The sequence below is a fragment of the Chenopodium album genome, chromosome 14, assembly GCF_948465745.1.
Source record: "Chenopodium album chromosome 14, dcCheAlbu1.1, whole genome shotgun sequence".
In the NCBI taxonomy this organism is placed as follows: Eukaryota; Viridiplantae; Streptophyta; class Magnoliopsida; order Caryophyllales; family Amaranthaceae; genus Chenopodium; species Chenopodium album.
In genome coordinates this window covers 22,603,966-22,630,441 of record NC_137847.1, presented here as the reverse complement: position 1 = coordinate 22,630,441, position 26,476 = coordinate 22,603,966, and the positions used below count along the sequence as shown (strand labels likewise).

The window sequence follows — 26,476 nt, the reverse complement described above, 5'->3', positions numbered from 1 at the left end:
ATGATCCTTGGTACCCCGAATGGTCGGGCCACCACTGGCGATATCGCCTGCTGTTGTGTAGGCCGGATCCTTGTCAGTATCCGAACTACTAGTAGGCTGGGGTTTTTTTTTTACGAATGCCCCTTGTTCGTCATCGAGGTGGCCTTAGACTTGAGGATATATGACTTTAACTCCCCTTGGTCAGCCAAACGGTCTAACAACCGCTGGAGGTTGAAGCAATCATTGGTGTCATGACCAATGTCCTCATGTAACTTGCAATATTTATTTTTGTTCCGATTCTTCACGGAACCTTTCATGGCCGCGGGCTTCTCAATAGTCACCCGGTCCCGTATCTCCATGAGGATGGAGTAGCAGTCTTTATTAAACTCGTACCTTGGGGAGTACGGTTTGAATTCCTCCATTTTCTTCTGGGACGGTTGATCAAAATCTTCAACCGCCCAGACTTCTTTTCTCTTTTTGCTCTGATAAGCTTTGGGAGCCGGCTAAGCAGTCCGACTCTCCTTTTGTTTGTCAGTCTTCTTGGAGTCTGACTAATGGTTGGACGTACAGAGGTCGGTTGCTTGTATGAAGCTTTCTGCCTCTATCAATGCCTCTTGAAGGATGAAAACCCTCTTTCTGACGAGGTCAAACTTGAAAGTCGACCCGTCCTTCAGACCCTTAAAGAAGTCTATATAAGCAACTTCGTCAGACATTCCTTGAATCTGGATTCTCACCAGATTGAACCTCATAACGTAGGAGCGGAGCCCTTCTCTCTCCCCCTACCTAATAGTGCTCAAGTCAAGACTTGTTTTCTTGGCAGGGATATTCATCGAGAAGTTGGAAGCGAACAAGAAAGCAAGCTTCTTGAAGCTATCTATACATCCGGTTGGCAAGTTGCCGAACCATTGTTGGGCTATGCCCTTCAAGGTAGCCGGAAAACATCTGCGCCATATAACATCCTCCAACCCCTGCATGTGCATAAGGTTGGAGTAGGTCCTTAGAGTTGGAGGTGCCATCATAAGCACCCACCAACACATTCTTAACCTTGGTCGGCTATGCCGCCTCGGTTATCTCCTTGGTGAACGCAGAAGTCTGTTCACCAAGTTTGAGCAGACGAAGCTGCTAGTCCAAAGGTTGGATATTGAATGTCACCTGTCCTCCAAAGAGGGCCGGTTGCATGAAATGAGGGGTATATGGCCCGTATGCCATTTGTGGCACATACGGGGCATTCCCAATCATCTGAGGGCCAGAATGGGTGAACTTGCCACCTATATGGCTCTCATGCAAGGACTTAGTATTCCTTGCGGATGTGTTCTTGAAGATGTCTAGAAAGCTTGATGTAGAAGCTGACTCAGACAACTGCTGATTTCGATTTTGCTCGATGATATGCCGAGCATCGCTGAATGTTTTCTTGCTACCATCCGGCTGAACTGCATGGATGACCTTCCTTGTGCCCGTCTGGGGCATAAGGATCTTTGTCCAGTCAAGGGCAGACGTAGTCTTCTCCTTGGGATGGGGAGTAGGCATCCTGTCCCTGATTGACTTCTTCCTCGCAGCTCGAGGGGATTTTTTAGCCGACTGACTCTTGCTTGAGCCAGCCGTCCTCTTTTCAATCAGGTCCTTGATCTCACCCTTGAAACTTGTCATGAATTTTATGAGCTCGTCTCGGGTTACTGGAGCCTGACCTCCGGTAATACTAGGCGGTTGGCTTTGTTGTTTACTTGCTCCAGCTTATCCCTGGAACGAATGTGCTTAGCGATGAGTGACCCGTCAGAGGCCACATATGTTTTGACGTCCACATCGTGGTCGTCTTCCTGGGCTTTAAAGACTTCCCCATCAACCGTAGGACGGCTGGGGTCTGGCGGCGGTACATACTCTTGAACCATCTTTGAGGTACTCTCCCCACAGATGGTGCCAAATGTTTTGGGTGTTTTTGTCCATCGGGAGAGGTACAACTCAAAGACTAGTCCGACAACACCTGTAACTGCAAAAACAACGGTGACTCCGGTTGGTTGGAGCTCCGCCTCCGACGATCAAGTTAGAACGTGTATGGAGTAGGTAAAAAGGTGCGGAAAAGTAGAGCGAGATCTTGTCGGATTCCGAGATTAGGCGTTTTCTCTGATGTAAGAGATTATAGGGTTGTTGTAATAAATGTCTCTACCCCATAAATGGGGGAAATCTCCCTATTTATAGGGTCATTGGGAAAAGTGCCCTTTCTTAGGTCATTCTGACCTAATTTGGTGGGCTGCGGTGTAATACGACTTTCTTGGGGTTTGGGCCAGAAAAGGCAGCCTTTTTTCCCGTTTGTTTGGAGTGACACGTGGTGTTTGATGAGAGATCCATTTGGGCCTCCCAAGGGCTGACACGTGTCAGCTTATGATTGGGCCACGTGTCTTGGGTAATTTTACCCAAAACAGAATTCATGACTAGTGCTCACACACTCAACTCTCATTTATGTGGTACATAAAAGATGTACTCGATCGCTCTCCAACCAACCCCTTTAATATGAACAATGCCCTTCCAACTCACAACTCTAGTTTGTGAAGACATACACTCAACCTAGTAGTCGACTCGAAATATATCAAATCATTCTTTGCATTGATAAACAACTAATTTCACATTCATACAAGTCTATGCACAAAGGTCAGAAGGTCTTCAGAGCTTGTAATGTAAGGCTTAGGTAAAAGGTAGGAAATATTAATAATGACCAAATAATCTCCAACACAACTCAACTCTATAAAGATTCCCCAAACAACCAATTCAATATTTCACAATATTTCCAACACTTATAATAAATCACTCATAAAAATAAGAATTTATAGAACTTGAGTGAAACAAACAAACTTTGAACTGTTTTCCTTTTAAACTTGATTTTTTCTTGAATCTTTCTTTTCTTTCTTGAAACTTTTTTTTTCTCTTGAGTAACCTTCAATCAGGACACTTGAACATTGAAACAATTTTCTTCTTTTGCTCTCTTTTTTTTTTCTTTTTATCTCACATTGTTATTTCTAAACTTCGAACAACAATTTTTCTATTTTTTTTCTCCAATTCACTAAATAAGAACAAAATAATTTCTCAAATCTACCCAAATTGTGCAAATTATGTTCACACTACAACTTCCTCACCTCACTAACTAATATCTCCCCCAAGTCAAACTTGGGAATAGTAACCAATAGGGCTTAAATAAGCTTGTAATGTGGCTAATTAAACAATAAAAGGGCACAAGCAACAACATGGATAGCAAGAAGGGAACAAATGTATCTAATATCATCTGAAGGCTACCTAATAGAACAAACGCCTTCGTCCTTCTCAATGTGCATAATAATGAGTCATACAAACACTACTCAAAGTTAAAAATGAATGCTCAACTTCATTGACATACCAAGAACTAACACACATTCTTCACCAAATCAAATAGTTAAGCACTATATTCACAAGTGGTTGGGCAAAATTGACGCATGTTAAGGTTTCAAAGCAATAAAGTATCAAATCATGGTCAACTAAATCCTCAACGTTTATCATCATATACCATGAATTAAAACAATTTCGAAAAATTTCATCAAGGGGCACAGGGAAGCATGATTTATAATTCATTGGAATGTATTTTTGGATTTTTATTTTAAAGCAATAAAATCTATATTATGAAAGCAATAAACTAAGCTAAGAAAACCAAAGAAAATAAAAAGAAAAGGAAAAGAAAGAGTACCCATGTATACAAGAAATCCCCCCAAGCTAAATTAGACAATGTCCTCATTGGCTTAGAGGGAAACAAGTAATCCAAGTGACTACCCCTCATCATCAAACTCGTATCCACCAACCATCCCAAACATTGCAATGCATCACCTTGGTACAATTTTGGACAAAAAGAAACAAAGTGTTAGTAAGAGAAGAGGCAAAAACAAGTCATGTTCACTATTTTGCTCATAACTTTTTTATACAAATGATAATGAAGTGATTTTAATTGCATTGGAAAGTATACTTGAAGAGATTTCCAACGATAGGTCTTGACTCATAATTATTTCCAACGATTGGAAAGTATACTAATCTTGAATCTTGACTCATAATTCTCAAACACGAGATTGAACCATCTAGGGAGGACAAAGGCAACTTTTCGGGGTGGTAATTTTTCCTTTTTAGGATAATCTTCATAATTTTTAGTTCTTGGGATTACATTTTCCTACTTGCTAACCATTTGAGCCTTTTCCCTTCTTTTCAAGCCACATCTTTAGAACTTTGAGCCTTTTGTTTCTTTTTGTTCCATTTTTTGGTTTTTGTGACGCAAATGATCATGTTCTTGGAGATTGTGGTATATGAGTTTGGATATTGGTTCTTATTGCAAGCAAGCTTATATCTTGTGAATAATGGCAAGTGAATAAATGAAAAAGCCGTCCAAAGTTAAAAAAGGCAAGGACATTCAAATGCGAAGTTGAAAAAGCCGTCCATAGTTAAAAGAGGCGAGGACAATGAATAAAATGAAAAATGAAAAATTGAAAAAATGAGAAAAGCAAAGCAAATTCAAAAAGCTTTGGCAAAATTTGAAAAAAGTGAAAAATGAAAAATTCAAAAAAATATTTTGATGTAAATTTCTTTCTCCCTTTCTTTCGCATTGAGGACAATGCTTTGTTCTAGCTTGGGGGGAAGCATCTTACGCTTTTTGTACATATGTTTGTGATTCTTAGCTTTGAATAAGCTTGGGGTGATGTGTTTTTGTTTGGTGTTTACTTGGTTTTGGTGTTGAGATTTGGCCAATCTTTGCTTCACAATTTAGGAATACCACCAAATTCTAAATTTTAAGCCTACCCTCATCCTTTTGCCCTTACGTTACAACCTTTGGGAAAGCCCTTTTGACCTAGAGGTTGAGTCACATATTGGGAAAGGGCATTATGAGTTAAAGCCTAAGGAGAGGGGATGCAAAGTCAAGATGTCGAGAAACCTCAAATCTATTTCCTTTTTCGGTTCCTTCGAGGAACTATATTGATGCTCGCTAAAAGTAGATTTGAAGCTAATTGGGAGAATCTAATGTTTTGAGATGAAAGTGAATTGAGTCTTGATAGCTCTCTATACTTAGCATATCTTATGTTTCAATCAACCTTGGATATCTTGAAACGTGCAAACCCTTACTTGTTTAGGAAGAATTGCATCCATTTATGCTTGTTCATTTGCAAAAGTCCTAAGAACATTTGTTTTCTTTCCTTTTCTTTTTGCTTCTTTTTCGTGCTTTGCCTTGTTTGTTTGGTTTGTAAGAGTTATGGGTTAATCTCTTAGGAAACCCTTACGAGAGCATTACTCGTCCTCTAGGGCGATCTAGGGGTTTAAATGACTTGTCTTTGGTTGCTAAAATTGACCGTGATTCCTACGAAAGTGAGTTAGTGTATATTCTCATCCTCTCTAGTTTTCTTGTTTCTTTGTTTGCTTGAATAATGTCATCATTTTTCTTTAGGTTTGATTTTGTTTTGCTCGAGGACGAGAAAAAGTTTAGCTTGGGGGAATTTGATGAGCGTCATTTATGGCGCTCAATAGAGTAGTTTTCGATTCCTTTTTCTATAATTTCTCGTTCTATTTTCTTATAATCTTTCTAGTTTTCTCTTATTTTCCGTCTTTATAGCTCATTGTGGTTTTCCGTTCACTTTTATGAGTTTTCCATGATTTTTGTTCTTAATTAGCTATTTTAGTTTAATTTCTATTCTTTTTGCTTTCTCTCTTACTTTTACTTGATTTCTTGCAAGTGAAGTTTTGAAATCTTGTTTTCTGCTCTCTTACGGATGTTTTCTCATTGATTTTAGGTCCGGAATGCGCAAATATTTCAAGATTAAAAGGCTACCCTCCTTGCGGGCATCACCTCGAGAGCGTCGATGAGAAGTATGCTTGTGAGCGCTAGAACTAAAGCAAGAGGCCGAGTGCACGACCATCACTATGGTGCGTGAGCGCAGTAGTGTGCATGACTGGCACACCATATGGTACGCGCTCGCACACCCTCCTGTGCGTGCGCACCATAGGTTGGTGCGCGCGCGCACACTCTCCTGTGCGTGCGCACCGTGGCTCTCTGTCCCTTTTGTTTTTCTTTGCTATATATACTTGCAACCTTTCTATTTTTTCAACAACTTTAGACTAGCTTAGAATTTCTCTCTCATATTTTAGCTTAGGTTGAGAGTTTCTCTCTCTAGTTTTAGGGATAGTTTAGGAGTAGTTTTAGAGAGAGAAAGTGAGGGATTTCAATGGTGGTTTGTGAGATTGAAGATTCAATGGTAACAATTGTATTGAAGATCTCCATAATCAATTAATGAGCATTTCTCACTCTCTCTCCTCTTTATTGCTTTGTTTAATTTTATATTGTTTGGTTGATTTTGATGATTGACTTTGATATTGGTTTGATGATTGATTTTGGTGTTTGGTTTAGTTTTGTTTTTCATCTCTACTATGATTCTTGAGTAAACATGTATGATTGATGGATTGAGATTGATTTGGGAATTTGAGTAGTTCTTGTGTTGTAATTAAATTGATTCATAGAGGTTTGCATGTTGTCTAGTTTGATTGGAGTAGCTAACCATGATGCTAACATTGATTGCATGATTGGATTGATTAACATGACCACTTGATGTCAATTTGATCATAATTGGTTGAGTATTTGATTATGTTTCTTCTTGTTGTTTAGCACTAGAGAAATCTAGGTTAGAGAGTATGAGGATGATTAGTTGAATGCTCCTAATTGCTCCTGCTATTTGTCTTTGCATTGCTTGGATTGCTTGTTTCCCTAATTAGCTTGATTATCATGAATGCATGTTGATCCCCATTCCCTAGTGTTTCATTTGTTTGTTTGGTTCTTGGTTTAGGTAGTTGATTAGTGTTACCTTTTCACCTTGACTTCGACCTAGCTTAGGCGTTAATACTTGAACATAACCGTTCCTAGTGGTTCGACCCTTGACTTACCTCTTTACTTGTATTTAAGTTTGTTAAGTGATTATAAATTTGTTTGACACTAGGGAGGATTAGTCAACGACCTAGTTTTCCCTACGTCAAATTGTGAGAAGTATACTACGACAATAATTAAACTAAGGGAATAAGCAATAGTAAGAAGATCTAGGGTCATCGGTTTGCCAATAATTAATACTTCGGGATAAAACATAACAATCAATTATCAATGCAAAAATTAACAAGATAGTAAAGGGCTTTCCCTACGTATTATAATCACATAATTAATCTATCAGTATTAAATCGCATATCTCGAATCTTAATTTAACCATTTATAAATTAACCTGCATATTAAAACTAAGCCTTAATATTAATTCTCATCTTTTGAATCTCGAATTAATATTGCATAACTCATACAATTAAACCAGCGCTAATCTAATTGCATGGAATTAAATCAATCAATAGGAAATTAACCAAAAAAAACATTGACAATCAATAATAATAAATCATCCCTTCATATTAATCATGGATCCCCAAGAACCCTAGAATTAAACTACTCACACATAATTAAATATAAACTAAACAAAGCAATTAAATTAAGCATGATTAAGAGCAATAATATTAAAACTAATATAAAAGCAATAAATAAAAATAAACTAAATCAATCAAAGAAATAAGAGTAAAACTAAATCTGAAGAAACTGCAAAGTGACGAAGTTGAATGAAAACAATAATTCTAAAGCTAAATATATCTAACTAATGAAATCTAAAAGTAGTGTAATTAAAAACTCAAGAACTAAAGAAATTAAAACTAAAGTCAATTTAGAAAACTAAAAAGCATAAAATATTCCCACTAAAATCCTAGTGAAACAAAGTTACGGAAAACTTAAACTAGAAAAAAAAAAGTAATAAGCTAACCTCTCCCCTAACAACCCACTAATTGAGTATTTATAATTCCCTATCAACCGACATCAATCAGGTGGGCCTAAACAACGACGCCCAGCCACTCAAAACATTAAACATCAACGTATGTTATATTAAGCAGCGTGAACAACCGCTTGATAAGGCCCGGCCAGTTGGGCACCGAATTGGACTGTTCTTATGGGAATCGGGCGTTGGAGTTGGAACTTGTTAAGTTGAGCCCAAATTCTCAATTGGCTTGGTCCGTATTTCTTGTGGGAACGTTGGACCTCTTTCAATCACTGAACCAAATTCCTTTAACTCGGCCTTGAGCTTCAAATATACGGCCATAAAATACAATCAAACTCCAATATCTTTGTAGTGGTTTAATAGGCTCCAGAATTGCCACAAGTCTGCAAATTCTTAAAAAATAATACCAACTCTATAAAAACACTAGAAAACGTATCTTAGTAATAAAAATAGCTCCGTAGAGCTCAAATAAGCACAAATATGACCGTGGGACGGGGAATAAAAATATGTATAAAATAGACTCATCACTGATCCCGCTTCTACTGTTCGTATGCCTTCCTCTGTACCTGTTGTGTCTATAGCTGGTGCATCAAAGCAAGTAATAGAAAAGGGAGAAAACCCAAGGACCAAGAAGTGAATTCTTCTGGCAAACAAAAGGGGAGGCAGCACATAAGAAATCCAAGGAAAAGTCCTACTCAAAAGGAACCAGCAGGGATGGCTCCTGAGGAAGGTGCTAGAAAGAAGCCAAGAAGAGCAAGAAAGGAAGTGATCACTGCTAGTATTGCTGGCCACACTCCAAAGGAATCATTAGTGATTTTGAAACAGATTCATGCTGGTGACGATGGTGAGGAGTCTTCTGATCATAGTGGATCTTCTAGTAGTTCTACAGAGCACTTAATCTGTAATATTTACTCTGGTATTGCTGGTGGTTATAAATTACAGTTATTATCAAGGTTTTTAAGGGATAAGAACCTAAAAGTTAAGAAGATAAAGAGTATTAGACTTGCAGTTGCTGATTATTGTTTTTCTGAAAACTACGATGGTGTTGACTATATGTAATTGTTGTGTTCTTATTTATTAATTTTATTATTATTTTTTTTTATGGTTTACTTGTTCTATTTTTAGGGAGTTATTTATTAAGGGTTATAGGGGTTACTTATTAAGGGTTATAGGGATTACTAACAAGGGTTATAGGGGTTACTCATTAAAGTTTATAGGGGTTACTTAATATAGGTTTTAGGGATTACTAACAAGGGTTATAGGGGTTACTCATTGAAGTTTATAGGGGTTACTTATTATAGGTTTTAGGGATTACTTACAAAGGTTATAGGGGTTACTTATTAAAGGTTATAGGGGTTACTTATTAAGGGTTATACAGATTACTTACAAGGGTTATAGGGGTTACTTATTAAGGTTTATAGGGGTTATTTATTAAGGGTTCTAGGGATTACTTACAATGGTTATAAAGGTTACTAATTAAGGTTTATAGGAGTTGCTTATTAAGTGTTATAGGGATTACTTACAAGAGTTATAGGTGTTACTTATTAAGAGTCAATTGTTTTATTTAGTTGGAGTTACTAATTAGTTTATGCTAATTCATTTGATTATGTTATTTTGTGAAACAGGGAAACTTGAGTTTTTTTTTTCTTTTTTCTTTTTTTTTTTCTGAAATTTATAATCTGCCTCGTGAAGAAGTGATGACATTGGTTGGCGAAAAGTTTATATCAAGCCGTGTTATGGACTGTTTTTTTATTTTGCTGAATTATCTGGAGATGCAAAAGAAGGATGATGGTTTCAAGATTTATTTTGGTGGAGAATTTTTGGTAATTAACTTCTAATGACTGTTATTTTTTGTGTTCATTTATATTTGTTTACCTCATTTGAATTGTTTTATTTTTCCTAGTATCCTTTATTGCATCTTATATATACTAGAGAAAAGGAAGCCCTGATGAATTAGAAGTCTTTGGAGCTTGAGATCATTGGCTTGAATATGTTCAAACGATGGAGTTTCTAGATGCTATGCTGGTAGTTACTTTGATATTTTTGTCTTTATGCAGATTTTCATTACAATTTTTAATAGCTATGAAATTTGATTTATGCTTTCTTTTTTTTTTATACAGATTTTTATTCCAATTTACTATGGCAATCACTATTCTGCTGTTGTGATAAACTTTTATACCAACACTATTGATTATTTGGACAACAGACGGTATTATTTGGGTGTTGGAAGGAATTGCACTAAGACATTTGATTGTCATCATACATATTATTATACATTGACTTGGCACTTGGTATGTATATTATTGAATTGGTTGTTAAGTTTAATCTTTACTTATATTTTGTCCTTCTGATTTTTTTTTTTTTTTTTGTAATTCACAAAGACCTCTCATGTCAAATTACATGGTTAGGAAGAACCATGATCAAGGTCATCATGTTAGGGAATTTGATATTCGTATGCTACAACTTGCTTCTCAAGATTGTCCAAATAATTCAAATTGTGGGGTTTTTTGTTTGTATCATTGTTTGTCGTATGAAGGCGAAGATTTTTACTGTAAAAACTTAACTAAGGTAATGTTTAAATTTCCTAATTCCTTATTTATTCTTATTTTTATTTACAGCTTACTTATGACTTTGATTTGTTTGTATTTGTAGGCAGTTGAGCGACGTCGATATCGAGCTGAAATATGTGCTTCGTTGGTTTTATGCAACTTGAACCTAGTACGGGATGAGGTTGTTAACAAGGTTCAGAAGTTTGCTGATAACAACAAAGATTTGTATGATGAATTTATGTTAAATGATGAGATTGATCGTCAAGAACGACTTGCCTTGGAAGAAAAAGAAGCTAAAAAAAAGGCTGAACTAAAGGCACAAGAACAAGCATTAGTGGCTGCTACTATTTAGGTAGAGAAACAGGCAGAAGAGGGTAAAGTAAAGGGAGCGAAGGCAAAGGGAAAGAAGTCACAAGCCCCTAAAAAAATGGGCACTCGCAGAAAGTAAGAATGAAGTTTCTATTATGTCAATATGCTAGTTTGAACAAAGTTTATGTTTTTTGCAAAGTAAGAACAAAGTTTCTATATGGTAGTTTGAACAAAGTTTATGTGCTTTTAATAGTAAAGTTGTAATCACATTAATATATTGTCTATTTTCTGTTAATATATATAGTAGTTTGTTTTCTTTTGTTATTTTTTAGTCATATTGTTAATAAATAATAGGGGTTACTTATTTAAAATAACAGTGGTTACTTAATAGTATGATAAGGGTTACTTATGCAAGCTTATATTAGATACTTAATATGGATTATGTGTTTAGTTATGTTTTATCACTGTATTTACTAGGATAGCATAATAGCAATTAGTTACTAACATGAGAGGGTTTACTTAATATCATAATACCAATTACTTAATAGTTAGAGAGGGGTTACTTAATAGTATGATATGGATTATTTAATGGAATAATAGCAATTACTTAATAGTATGATAGGGTTTACTTAATAGCATTAGAAGGATAGCATAATAGCAATTAGTTACTAGCATGAGAGGGTTTACTTAATATCATAATACCAATTACTTAATAGTTAGAGAGGGGTTACTTAATAGCATGATAGGGATTACTTAATGGCATAATAGCAATTACTTAATAGTATGCTAGGGTTTACTTAATAGCATTAGAAGGATTACTTAATATTATGAGAGAGGTTACTTAATAGTATGAGAGGGGTTACTTAATATCATAATAAAACAAAATCCAAAATTTAAATGTAAAAACATTGTTTATACTACATAAATATCCTATCATAAAGAAATTAAAATAACTTTGGATTTTGTATTGGTGTGATTGTTCCAAATTCTCTTGTATCTCCTTTTACTGTCATTGCTCTTGTTCTTTTTTTTTGTTTCCTTTCTTTCCTTTATCAAAATGTCCTTTTATTCTCTTACTTGTTCCCTTGGTGTTTGCTCTTTCTGGATCCATTACAGTAGGAATTTGTTGTTCTATTTCTGTTGTTGCAGTAATCTTGTTTTGTTGCATTGTTTCTACTTCTTGACTTGTTACATATTCTTCTTCCTTCATTAAAATAAAGGTTTAAGTTATATAGGATACATTGGCCGTATATTTAACTGACAGTTGGGGGTTACCTTTTCCAATCTATTTCTTATTTCATCTGCTAGTATATCAAGCTTTTTAAACTCTGACTCTATTAAGTTTTTAGTCTCTGTGTACCGTTGGCATTTCAATATCAGATTGTAGCCTTTCCTTGCCATAGTTTGTCTCCATGGAATGTACTTTATTGGAATTGTTTCATTGGCTACTTCTTCATCCCTTCTTCTCCATACATGTGCCTTTGCATATTTTGTCCACCTCATTATGATATATCTCTCTGGTATTTTGGTCACTGAATGTTGTTGTAACACACGTATACAGTGATAGCATAACCACCCTACTTTTTCAAAAATTTTGCAAGAACATGCTATACTGTTGTCTGCTATGTTGTATGTAACTTTTGCTTTGAGCTTCATCATTCTCTAATTGTACTTCATAAAAGAAGTAACTTTGAGTTTGATAATGAAGATTTGTTATGCATCCAATTGAGAATTCAAATTCCGTTTCAAAGTCTCTGAATATGGTATGTGTATAAACTTCTGATGCATGCTTTAGCATTCCATAGAATGTCAAATTTGAAGTTATTTTAGAATTGCAACATTTGAAATCTGCATCAAAATTCATTCTTCCTCCACCTTGCTACTGTCTGTTTGAATATCTTGAAAAAAATCAGTCAAACTTGTGTTTTTGTTTGCCTTGAAACCTACATCGTTATTTGCACTTTCACTTCTCTGATAAGAGAGTATTCCTGTTGAAAAAAAGTCTAACTGAGAGCAGTGCACCATTTTTCCATTAAGCTGTATAGTCTTTTGAATCATCTGTTATTTTCTAGCTTGTAAGTTTTTATCATGTTTGTCCAACAATGTTCAAACTCTTCTTCTGTTACACAACCTGTTAGACACTTATTAAAAGCAGCTTTAAAAGTTGTGTCTCTTTTTAATGCTCCAAATCTTGACACTACATTCTTAATTAGATGCCATATGCAAAGTCTGTGTCTTGAGTGTGGGAAAACCTGCATTGAATATTTTGCTAGTTTTTTAATTCTGAATTTATTTTACATAACTGGTGTTACTTAATAGCACAATATGAGGTTACTTATATTTCTTAGTAGGGGTTACTTATTATGAACACTTAGGGGTTACTTATTAAGGTATATAGTGGTTATTTATTAAGGTTTATAGCGGTTACTTATTAAGGGTTATAGGGGTTACTTACCATGGTTATAGGGTTACTTACAAGGGTTATAAGGGTTAATTATTAAGGTTTATAGGGCTTACTTATCAAGGGTTATAGGGATTACTTACAAGGGTTATAGGGGTCACTTATTAAGATTTTTATTCTGAATACTTGGGGGTTACTTCTGAAACAGGTTTACTTAATAACATAATAATAAGTTACTTATGTAGTATAATAGGGGTTACTTGTGTACTGTAATGGGGTTACTTATTTTGCAAAACAGATATTTTAAAATAGAAGTGTTTGTGTGGCATAATAGGGGTAAATTAATAGCATTAAAACAAAGGGAAAATGTAAATTTACCTTTTGAATTGCAACTGACATGGCCAAGTCTTGGTCGGTAAAGATTGAAGCTGGCTCACTTCCACCAACTGATTTCTTAAAAGTGGATAATACCCACTCAAATGTTTCTATTTTCTCATCAGTAATAAAAGCACAACCAAACATTACATTCTGCCAATGATTGTTAACACCCACAATTGGCGCACAAATAAGATTATATTTGTTTGTCCTGAATGTGGTGTCAAAAATAGTAACATCTCCATAAATATCAAAATCTTCTTTCATTTCCGAGTCCCTCCAGAAAATGGCAGTAAGTCTGTTTGTTTTTTCTCCTAACTTTGATCTAAAGAAGAAATCTGGTTCCTCTGATTGTCTTTGAGTTAACATGTCTATGATAGTTTGTTCGTCACCTCCTTCGATTTCCTTCATTTTCTTTTTTGTTATGTAATTGAAATGGTCTTTCATTGTGTGTGGTAATATATTTTCACCACCAGCTTCATAAGACATTAAACGATAAGATTTTGCTGGTCTTAGTCCACTTTTTGCCATTATGTCTATAACTTTTGCCTTATCTTCTGTTATTTTTCTCTCTGATCTTTGTAAATGTTGTCATTCTCTTCTTGTCAGTCCATGATTGTGTTGCATGACATGTTCTTCTATTTCAAACATACCTTCTTTTGCTTTGCATCCAGTTCTGGTGATTGGAACTTGCTTTTTATTCTTCTGTTTTTGTCCAGGAACAGGAGGAGTAGGAGCTTTTTGGTTCTTTGGTTTTACTCTGAAACCTTTTTTTGAACAAACAAAATCTTTTTCTCTGACTTGTTTAGGTTCTGATTGTGTATATCTTGTTGTTGATTGTCTTACACCAAATCCAATCACAAAAAGCATGTTTTTTTTATATTATTCAAGTATTTCTTCTAAAGTTGCTGAAGTAAAGCCAACAAGGCTTCCTATATAATCTCCTTCATGCTTTTCTGCATGCTGTTCTACATATCTGCCATCATCTGTTAAGGTGCTTCCACATAAATCTGTAAAAACATTTTAATTCTACATTAGTGACTCAGATTATTTCAGAGTTTATTAAGAGTTAATTGTCTAGCATAATTGGAGTTACCAAAATAGTATGATAGGGGTTACTTGTATTATATAAAATGTATGTACTTAGTCTATTTAGTTAAGTTACTTATTGCATAATAGGGATTACCTTGATAGTGTAATAGGGATTACCTTGATAGTGTGTTTACTTGTATTATATTGTTATTTCGTTTATGTAATAGGGTTACTTATTGCATTATAGGGATTACCTTCACAGGGTAATATGGTTACTTAGTGTTTTTAGTGAGGGTTACTTATTGTAAAATAGTGATTACCTTCCTAGTGTAATAGAGTTACTTATTATATAGGGGTTGCTTTCACATTGTAATAAGGGTTATTTTCACACTGTAATAAGGGTTACCTGCACTATAGGGGTTACTTTCACAATGTAATAGGGTTACTTATAGCATAATAGGGATTACCTTCCTAGTTTTAATAGGGTTACTTATTGCATTATAGTGATTATCTTTCCACTGTAATATGGTTACTTATTGCATTATAATGATTACTTTTCCACTGTAATAGGGTTACTTATTTCATAATAAAGGGTTACTTATTGCATTATAGGGAATACCTTTCCACTGTAATAGGGTTACTTATTGCATTACAAGGGGTTACCTTCACACTGTAATAGGGTTACTTATTGCGTAATAAGGGATTACTTAGTATTTATTAAGGATTACTTATTGCATAATAAAGGGTTACTTATTGCTTTATAGGGTTTACCTTCCTAGTGTAATAGAATTACTTATTGCATTATAAGGGTTACTTATTGTGTAATAGGGATTACTTATTGTATAACATGGATTACTTATTGCATTATAGTGATTACCTTTCCACTGTAATAGGGTTACTTATTTCATAATAAAGGGTTACTTATTGCATTATAGGGATTGCCTTTCCATTGTAATAAGGTTACTTATTGCATTATAGGGGTTACCTTCACACTGTAATAGGGTTACTTATTGCGTAATAGGGATTACTTAGTATTTATTAAGGATTTACTTATTGCATAATAAAGGGTTACTTATTTCTTAATAGGGTTTACCTTCCTAGTGTAATAGAATTACTTATTGCATTATAGGGGATACTTATAGTATAACAGGGATTACCTTCAGAGTATAATATAGTTACTTATTTCATAATATTGATTACTAGTAATACTTAGGGTTACTAGTATAACATTTTAGAGGTTACCGGTAATAAATTAAAATTTGAAAGAGGTTTATTTTTTACCTTGTAATTCATTGTTTTCTAGAATTTTTCGATCTCTTCGATCCCCGGATTCATTAATGAATACCCTATTTCTTCGATCTTCATTAATTCTTGTGATTCTAGAAAGTTCTGTAATTCTTCAGTCATTGTAGCTCTCGTTTTTTTTCGCAAAATACGAGAATTTGGTGAAATTGAGAAAGTAAAAGTGGCGGCTCTGTGTTAATGTCGGCGCTTTTAAGAAGAAATGAAGAAGAAATAGCATGTGTTTTTGGATTCCGTTATTTTAAGCAAATAAATGACGTGCGTGTGTAACTCTGTTATTTTGCTGAGCTGAACACTGGCCACACCGTGTGTCCAGCTACACATGAGAGGCCCTGTTTCATTATATGCCTAATTAAACAAAATGAAGATTATATTAACACGTGCGTGTGTCTTTTTATAGTATATTTAATAAATTTTAGAAAATAACACCACAAAAATCACATAATTTTGATTATAACACCACAAATTTTAAAACTTTTATTATAACACCACAAAAAAACCAAAAAGATAGTTTTACCACCACTTAACTTTGCCATCAAAAAAACCATTAGTGGGCCCCACTTTGTACACGTGTCAATTATTTATAGGATAAAAATGAAAAAAAGGAAATTAAAAAAAAAGGAAAAATTCTAAAATCATAACCCCATCCACCACCAGTGCCGGTTCCGACCGCCGTCAGCCAATCTCTGCCAACCACCATAGACGACCGACGAAACCAGCCCACCCAATCCCGTACCCTAACCTCATTCTAAACCAGTCGACCACCGTCCCTCATACCCATTCCCCGATTTGGTTTGTGGGTACGGGTTTGGGTCCAGGTGAGGGTGAGGGTAAGGGTGAGGGTCAGGGTGAGAGGAGTAGAGCGGTTTGTGGATTTGGGTATGGGTATGGGTATGGGTGTGGGTGGGGGTTTGGCGGTTCGGCGACGGTTATGGGTAGGAAAGAGGAGTTTGGTGACGGTGGTTTTGGCTGGTTTAGGTTGGGGTTTTGGTGGTTCGACAACGGTGTGGGCTGGGATTTCAACTAGTTTACGATGGGGTTAAGGTGGTTTGGTGACGGTTTCGGAGGTCTTGGGGCTGGGTATGGTGACGGCGGTGGTTTGGCGACGGTTTCGGAGGTTCCGGGGCTGGGTTTGGTGATGGCAATGAGAACCCACCGGCGGTGGTGGTTGGTTTAGCATTTCAGGGTTTTTCATTTTTTTCAATTTTTCTTTTTTTTTAATCCTATAAATGATTGACACGTGTACTATGTGAGACCCACTTAACGGTTTTTTGGATGGCAAAGTTAAGTGGTGGTGAAACCAATTTTTTGGTTTATTTTGTGGTGTTATAATAAAAGTTCTAAAATTTGTGGTGTTATAATCAAAATCGTGTGATTTTTTTGGTGTTATTTTCTAAAATTTCCAAAATTTTACTATATATATTTATTTTATATAATATATTTTCAGCTTACTCTATTTGATTGTGGAAAAGGTAAGGAATCATTTTTCTCATTAATGAATGATAAACCCTTTATACTTGCATCTCTCAATAACGTATTCTTACTATGCTTTTGCTTAACATTTTTCGAGATTTAGAAGATGTTTCAAAAGTGAAATTATCATAGCTTAATTATGAAACTGATTTAGATTTTTAATTGAAATCTGGGTATAAAGTAGTGGATAGGAAAGTAAATGAATAGAGGGGACCCTAAAAATAAATGGGATTAGAAGAAAAGCAATGGTTCGAAAATTTACCAGCATATTTTCTTGCATAAATGGATTCGGACTAAAAATATTTTAGTACTCTATCGAAGACTGAATATATATTAGCTAGTATAGTCGTATAAGATGATAAAGAGAGGTGTTGTGAGTTTAGCAAAATTAATTGGTGGAAAATTGTGTAAGGAAACCATGAGATTTAGCGTTACAAAAAGTATGTAGATTTAAAATTATATAACAAAATGGTAATTGTTGGTCGTAATGGTTATCATTAGTGTTTTTTTTATATTTGCTACTCCAGAGAATCATAATTTGAATGAGAATAAAATGGAAGCTCATACTATGTGATATGGAATAACCAAGAAAAGAGGGGGAAAAAATCAACTAACAACAACTTCAAATAAACAAAACAAGATAAACCTATCTCAACAATCACCAAGATATATGAAATAGGGGTTCTTAATCAAAGCTAACACAAAGTAAAGCAAGGATTAAGGCATAACCACAAAGATTATAAAGTTGCAATCACAAAGAAAGGAAATAATCACAAAGATTATGGGTAGAGAGAGAAAATCTCATTGATTTCAAAATTAAGCAAAAAATTTTCCAAGAAGAAATTTTAGCTCTATTAAAAGGCTTTACAAACAAACACTAAAGTTCTTAAATTACAACCCTTGGATTACAAATGAAAGGCCAAGATTAAAAGATAGCAAAAAGAAACACAAAGAAAAAGAAGTTTTCTAGCTCGAAACAGGGCCTCGGGAGCGGCCGCTCTAAAGGGTAGGAGCAAGCGCTCTTTACTACTGAAACATCAAGTGATGCTCATGCAGTGCGGGCGCTCCTCTTGGAAGAGCAGGCACTTCTTATAGGAGAAGCGGGCGCTCCTCGCGACTGCTTGGATAACTCAACTTCTAACGCTCATAAATTCTTTGTTTCTTGCTCAAATTGGACATGTGACCTGTTGTTGGAAAGCTCTTGGACTCTACTTTCACCTCCAATTTGAATCACCAGAAAATTCCTTGTAACAAAGGATATATGGCTAAGTGAATTTGAGTATTGCATTTTTTTACCAAGTAAAAGTTTTTCTTTCTCATCCTTTTTTCCATGCTTCATCTTCAACAATAACTTGTAAAATCAAGACACGAGGATTGCTCTTGTTCATCTAAACCACATCATTGTAGGACTTTAAATGCTTTAAGTAGAATTGCATGAATCATATTCATATGCATCTAATCACCAAGATCATTGCATAACACATAAAGAACACATAATTGTACCTTTGAACCGTGATTCCACGCGCGATCGAGCAAGAATAATGGGAGATAAAGAACCTCAAGTGTGATTCCTCTACTTGGTCCACGGGCATAGATTAAACCTCCATTAATGCTAGTTAGTCGTGATTGAACCTTTTAATCAACCTTCTACGGAGAGGAGAGGAGACACACGAGCCATGAACCACCGCCACCACCGTGCACCAGTGTCCGTACTATACGGACAAAGGGGGGAGGAAGAGAGAGGCGTGTGAGAGAGAGAGAGAGGGTTAGAGTGTTTGGTTGTTTGCTTCAAAATTTACTGTGTAGGTAAATTATGACTTGTTAATCAAACCCTAGGCATGGCCTCTATTTATATATCACATATATAAATAGATTCCATGTGAATCCCAAACACTTAACCCAATTCAAACTACACTAGCCCTACTCCTTACATGGCTTGTCATTACCTCATGAGACCTATTAATGGGCCTCTTACTTGTTTAACCGAATGCCCTTGTTGTGTGACCTTATAGGATCTATTCTATTAGGCTTTAGACTATTTGAATAGTACAAAGATCATTTATCATATCTAGCAATAAACAATGACGACCCAAAAGAACAAACTTATTATCTCCATAATAGTGATCCTTGATATATCTAGTAATTGCACTTATCGAAGACATAATTCCTTTAATCATAACATAGAGAATTCACCTAAAATGTTGATTGAGCCTTAAATGCCACTAAAAAAATTGTATAGCCATATAATTTGTAGGTTTCAAGGTTGCTCTCGCATCAAACCCTCTCTCTTGAAAAGGAATTGACCTCAATTCCTCAAGGTGACATAAAACTCAAACCAAACTTTGGATAATGACGTCATTATTGAAAGAAATAAATCCTACTTAGTTTCACAAACACATCAACCGCTGTATCTACCCGAATCAAATACCAAGATGACAAACTTGAGCAAAATGAGGAGTAAAATCAAGGGAACATTATGTAGAGCAAGAGGAGAACAATATCACCATTCATATTATTGATTCTTTTACCCAAGCAACCATAACAAAAGCAACACGATAACCATGGAGGTTGACCAACACATGACGACCCAACAAATAGTGTAGAATCACATTGAAAAAATCATCGAAGGAAAATCCAACACTAACTGTGTTTTTGGGTTTTTTGTGTCCCTTGGGAGTGTTACGGCTCACAGACTGGATCCAAGCCACCTGTACCTGCAAAAAAACGGAACTCCGAATGTTCAAAGGTCCGCCTCTAATGGTTAAGTTAGTACGGGATCGGAGTAAAAACGTGTGGAAAGTAAATATCTTCTCAAATTCCGAGATCAGGTGTTTTCTCTGTTTTCGAGAAAAATAAGTGATGTAATGATTGTAAGGTGCCCCAATAAATGGGGGAATCTCCCTATTTATAGGGTCCTAGAAATGTGTGCCCTGTCCTAGGGTTTGATGACCTAGGATCCTAGGTTGCGCCGTTTTGCGGCTACCTTAGAAATTAGGCCTTGAAGGCCGCCAATTCTTGAGGGCTTATCTGCTTGACACGTGTTAGCCCCCGGGAGGTCCACTTGGAGACCTTTTCAGGTGACACGTGTCGTGCTCTCATATTTCCATGTGGCGGGGTAGAAATAACCAAATCATTTGCGCCTCACGGGGGTGATGTGGCATGCCAAGTGTTCAGCTTTTTACCATGGGTAAAAGTGAGGGTTTTTACCCTAAATTTTTCACCCTTTCTATAAATAGGAGTTGACCCCCCCCCCCCATTTTCTTACGCTTACGAAAAAACTTTGAGAGAGAATCTTTGACTTTAAGAACTTTGGGAAAGCATTCGCCACTCGTGACCTAGTCCGCCTGTTTAGCAGACGTACAAGATTTTCAAGAGGCTCTTCGTACCTTCACTCGTAATGTAACTATCTATTTTCCTTTCTTTTTGTTTTATTTTTTGTCTCTTTTCTTTTGAAAAATGGTTACCCAAACGCGCGCGGCACGGCCTAAGTTAGTGATCAGCCGGTCACAGGGGACGGCTGAATATAGAACTAGGAGTACCGACTGCTCATTCTTGGACTCCCCTTTGCGAACTTCTCCGAATCCGACCGTATCTGTGTGTGTGCAGGACACCATGGCCAGAACAAAGCAAACAAGTAGGAACTATAATCCGGATGGTTGCTGGTACCATTCAGAAAGTTCTACAGTCTATTCAGAGGGCTCCATTAGGGCGCCTGTTAACGAAATTTCTAACCATCCGCCCACTCCTCCTACCACCCCGGGCTCTTCAATTTTGGAGGGGTCTGAGAATGAGATGCAACAAAATGCGTCTGAGCCGATTGATCTAGCTTCAGATGAGGAGATGGGGGAGGACACTACTGACCCTAGCCATCAGGCCCCCAATTCGGACTAGGAGTTTGAGAGCTCCAATGACGACTCTGAGTCGTCTAATTCTGATAGCGCCTCCATAGATTCGGAGGAGGCGCGCTCTAAGCTGGATGCAACAAGAGAGTCCCTGTTAGTTAAGAAGGGCGAAGGCTGGGCAGAGCCGTCTGCCTTGCACCGAATAGAGTTCGCTACCTACTACAAGCATGTTCCCCAAGGCAGACGGACGGCAATGAAAGATAAATTTGGGAAATTTATCTCTGACCATGTCATGGGACATGGCTTTCTTCTCAGCGTCCTGGAAGGGTCTAGCTACTAGGACGAATGTTTTGGTTGTTATGAGGCGACCATCTAAGCAGCTCTCAGATTCCCTCTCCATCTTGCCGTGAAATGGATCTTAGATGGATACAAATTGGGTGTCTACAACTTGCCCCGAATTCTTAGGTCAATATCCTGAGGTATGTTGTCGCCTGTGAGATGCTTGAGGTAGAGCCAATATTTAAGGCGTTCGCCCATATGCACTACCTTAGTCGGACCCCAAAATCAAGTGAGATCGGATGGTTCACCCTTACTAGCCATAAGGGTTTCATGATGACTGTCGGGAAAGACTCCAAATGGAGGGACTGGAGGAGGAAGTTTTACATAATTCTTCCCCCGACCGACTGCGAAATAAAAAATTTAATAAGAGGAACCAGAACCCTCCCCTCCTAGCCGGAAGGGATGCTCTGATGCCTGTCCAAAGGAAGGCGAGGGTGCAAATTTTAGATCGGGGCCTATTCACGGTGGTCGTACGATCCAACGAAAGAACGAGGGAGAAGGAGGTCACCCCCCCACCCCAAAGATATATTCCCTGCTATGAGTGGCTATCAGACGGGATGTATTTGGCCGCTTGCGGTCTTAGCACTGAAAGGCCGAGAGGTAGCTAGCTGATTGTTCTTTAATACTTGCTGAATTTTGATCTTTACATGTTTGTTTCTAACAATTGTTTTCCTGTGCAGACAAAGTAATGGAAAATCTCACAGCCACAAAGAAGTCGGCTGCTCACTTAGCAGCTTACTACCATTCGTCCCTTCTGGGCAAACGGAAGAACAAGGAGTCTGAAGAAGGCAGAACTCCTAAGTATAAGGTTTTTCATCTGGACTTGAATAGAAGTTCTTATTGTCGCCTGCTTTCTAACTTTGCTTATTTGGTGCAGGGTGGTTTGTCCAAAGCTTCCCCTTCTACACAGCCGGACCTGAAGCTTCAAAAGAAGACGCGGGTGATGTGTCTAGCAAGTCTAGAAAACACATCGCCCACAAGAGTGGGAAGAAGGAAGCAAATGGCTCCTACCCTACAACTAATAGGACCCCTACAAAGCCGGATGCCCATGGGGTATCGAAGAGTGGCAAGCCACTCAACACTGCTGTCGGCCCAGTAGGGGTAAGAGCAAGGCTCCCCTTGAGGAGGAGGCGGAAGGTATAACCGCTTTTGACCCTTTACCCTATCCTTGTAGGGTAAAGTTCAATAAACAGTCGTCTAGCACCCCAAATTACACCCAATCATTCGGCCGAATTTACAACATCTACTTACAAAATGTTGAATGTGCGGATGCCCCTCCGAGGTCGAATGTCCAACAGTTGGCCAAGAATATGTTGAGGGCGCTTGACCCTGAGGACAAGGCGTTCATCAGTGGAGTCGGCTCCCTCAACCTTGACGCCATCCTAGCGCTTCTTTGAGGTATAATACTTGGTAAAATATTTTTATCTTGCATAATGTGTGTTGCCGCTTGATACTAACGGTTCCCACTTTTTGCCGAATGCAGGCTATGTTGTGCGTTAATGGTCTCAAAAGGCTGTTTAACGGGAAGTCCAAATAGGTAAAGGCTGGGAAAGCTTGAGCCGCCTCCTCATTAGATACTACCAGTTTTGAGATTTCTCAAAATGAGCTTTTTGACACTTGATATGATGTATTCCCAGGCGTCGGCCAATTTACAGGTTAAGCAGGACTTGGATGGAGCGAGGAGGCGGATAACCGAGCTTCAAGACGAGGTCAAAGGCCTCAAGTCCAAGCTCGAGCCCCTTGAGCAGGTGGACAAACTCAAGGGCCGACTGCAGAACCAGGAGACCCAGCTCAGGACAAAATATAAGTCATGGGCTGAGGAGGAGACGGAAGCCCTGGTCAAACAAATGATGAAGGATTATAACGCCATCATGCAGATGACCTGGGAGTCTGTTCATCCAGGCTCTGACTACAAAACTTGGAAGGTCAAGTTTGATAAGGCCAATGATGAGTTTAACGCCCAACTCCTGAAGCAACCTAAGGAAGAGGCGGCCAATGATGCTGAGGCGTCCGACACTACAGAGGACTCGACCTCCGGGGATGATGATTAGGAGGAGGGGAATGAAAAGGAAACTAATAAGCAGCCACCTAAGGGAAACAAGGATGATGCGGCTGCCAACACTAAAAACCCCACTCTTGATACTTAAGCTTTCTATGTCTTTTCTGCGGCCGAATGGCCATCTGTTATTACTTCCGGCCTGTGTGCCGTGTATTTCTATATCTTTACGGACCAAGGGGTCGGGTTAATCAACAATTTCCTCCGATTGTACCACTTAACATTTGCAGTCGTCTATAGGGACGGCTGGTTAATTAATGAATCACCCGGTCATATGACTGGTTATATCATATTGATTTTGTTTTTTCCTTAAAATTTTTAAAGCTTTCGAATTTGCTTGGTATGCATAGATTTAAGCTAAGTATTTAACTTACCTGTATACTATGCGATTGTTTGCAATACCGGATGTCTTTTCCCCTGGCCGGATGTTCGCTTGGTTTCAAGGGTGCATTGATTGACTTGGAAATTATTGATACTTAAAATAGTATGATTGGTTTCTAATTCAATCAATCACTATGGTGATTTCCCCAAACCAAGCAGACAGTCGGCCATCTTAAGCAGACAGGTAAGTGCTAGGAATATCCGGCCATAGGCCTTGATGAGTTTGTTGTAACGAAACTTTAAGCTGCTAAGTCTTCGAACTTATAATTATTTAAAAAGAATATGTCCGCCTGTATTGCCCCAGAGCAATAACAGGCGGTGACATATATATGTTGGAGCCTCTAAAATGAAAGAGTGGCGGCCTCCTGCCTTCATTTGATCAGTTGAGAAACTAAGCTTTTAGGATTCAAATTAGATTATGTTAAATAGCTGCGAGCGTTATCTTACTCTAGATAGTCGGTAGGTCCGTTTGTTTTTTGGTTTATAGAGCAATGTACCACCCAAATGGGAGATGCTCTCTTCGATGAATTCAGCCAAATGGGCGTCGTCGATTGTCATACACATGTTGGAGCAGACAGTGGGTTATTTTAGAATGTATCCGGCCATTGGCCTAATCAACTTAGCTTGTATTAGTTAAGTAAATTCAGGTCGTCTGTACATTGTGCATGCGGTACCCTCATATAAAGCAATAAATAAGCAGGATTGAAAATAAAAAGCAACTTTTTCATTGATTAAGCTTTTCATTCAAAAATTTAAAAAATTTCAGAAGTAGTACTTTTTCAAGTTATCTACATTCCAAGTTTTGGCTAGTTGTTTGCCGCCTGGTGTTTCCAAACGATAGGTGCCGCCTCTTACTTCGTCATAGATTCGGTAGGGGCCTTCCCAATTAGGGGTTAGCTTTCCTTGTTCATTCGCCCTACCGACTGCCTCCATTTTTCACAACACAAAGTCCCCTACTTTTAAGGGTCGCTTGTGTACTCTCTTTTTGTAGGCTCTAGTCATTCTCAAACGGTAGATCTCATGTCACAGGGCAGCATTGCCCCTGCGCTCGGGAAGGGAGTCCAATGCTAGCCCATGGCCTCCCAATTTGCCTCTTCGTCATATAGCATGACTCGAAGAGCCGACTCATAGTGTTCAATGGCCAAAACGGCCTGTGCGCCGTAAACCATGAGAAATGGGGTCTCTCCAGTTGCCCCTTTTGCTGTTGTGCTGATGGCTCATAGGACGTGAGGTAACTCTTTCGCCCATAGGTCGCTAGCTCTTTCAATTTTCTTTTTTATGCTGTCTGAGATTAGCTTGTTGAAGGCTTCGACCTGGCCGTTTGCTTGGGGTCGGCCGACTGATACAAAACAGTGTGAGATCCCTTGATCTCCCAACCAAGTCTTGAGTAGAGGTGTTTTAAACTAAGGACCATTATCAAAAACCATAGACATAGGCACCCCAAATCGAGTGATGATGTTCTTCCAAATGAAGGGGATGACATCCTTTGTCTTGATGTTTTTAACCGCCTCTGCCTCCACCCATTTGGTGAAGTAATCCACGCCAACAAGGATATACTGCCGTCCACCTGATGCCGGAGTATACGGCCCAAGAATGTCCATGCCCCATTTGGTGAATGGTACTAGGCTATATATGGTTGTTAGATCCGTGGCCGAACGGTGTATAAGTTTGCCAAATTTTTTACACTTGTCACATTTCCTTACAAAATCCATGGAATCTTCCTCAAGGGTGGGCCAAAGTAGCCATGCTGCCTGACCCTTTCTGCTAGAGACATGCCGTCTATATGTGAGGCACAAAAGCCCGCATGCAAATCCTCTAGGATCTCCTGCCCCATTTCTGGGGTGGTGCATTTCAAGAGGGGTTGTAGAAACCCTTTCTTAAAAAGCTCTCCTTTGTGCATCTCAAAGTTAGCCGCACGCTTTTTTAGTGCAGTTGCTTCTAGAGCTGAGTCTGGCAGCGTGCCGTCTAGCAGATATGCCCGGATGCTATCCATCCAAGTAGAGGTTCGGTCAAGTACTCCAATGGGATATTCTTCAATGCTTTGCTTTTCCATAACTTCCCAAAATACTGACCGAGCTGTATCGCATGAGGCAAATGATGCCAGCTTAGAGAGAACATCCGCCTAATTGTTTCGGACCAGGGCACTTGACTCAGATTGAATTCTTCAAGTGTTCTGGCCTCATCTTTGACCGCCTGTAAATATTTGATCATAGCTAGATGGGTGGCGTCATAGTTACCATGGTATTGGCTAACGACCAACTGAGAATCAGAGCAGGTGTCAATTTTAGTTGCCCTGCCGCCTAACACATGCAGATACCGACTAGCAGGGCATCGCATTCTGCCTCATTATTTGAGGCCTAGAACTTGAACCATAGTGCATACTCGTACTTGTCTTCTTCAGGAAACTGATATATAACCCCAGCACCACAGTCGTTCATAGTGGAGCTCCGATCCACATACACTTTCCAAACTTGATCGATGTTTTCCGACGCAGCCGGATTTGTCATTTCGACGATAAAGTTGGCGATGATAGAAATAGTGTCCTTCGAACAAGTGTATTATTCCGATTGAGGGTTCGGAGCTATTGAAAAGCTATTTAT

The 26,476-nt window shown here is 37.9% G+C and overlaps 1 protein-coding gene across 1 annotated transcript; it reads right to left on the bottom strand.

Annotated features, from left to right (window-relative positions):
* Positions 1 to 12,535: 12,535 nt before the first annotated feature.
* LOC145577906 (protein FAR1-RELATED SEQUENCE 5-like) lies at positions 12,536 to 13,982 on the bottom strand. The gene is made up of 2 exons (XM_081635326.1): positions 13,455 to 13,982; positions 12,536 to 12,646 (listed from the first exon to the last, which is right to left on the bottom strand). The coding sequence occupies exons 1-2, from the start codon at positions 13,980 to 13,982 to the stop codon at positions 12,536 to 12,538; spliced, it is 639 nt and encodes a 212-aa protein (XP_081491452.1).
* Between the last annotated feature and the right edge of the window lie 12,494 nt (positions 13,983 to 26,476).

Bases quoted from the DNA above. Each gene is read 5' to 3' on its own strand.
- LOC145577906 (XM_081635326.1), bottom strand. From the start codon at position 13,982: ATGGCAAAAAGTGGACTAAGACCAGCAAAATCTTATCGTTTAATGTCT. The intron at 12,647-13,454 runs GTAAATTTACAT...CTCTCTTATCAG, and splicing joins TGTCAGTTGCAATTCAAAAG to AGAAGTGAAAGTGCAAATAA.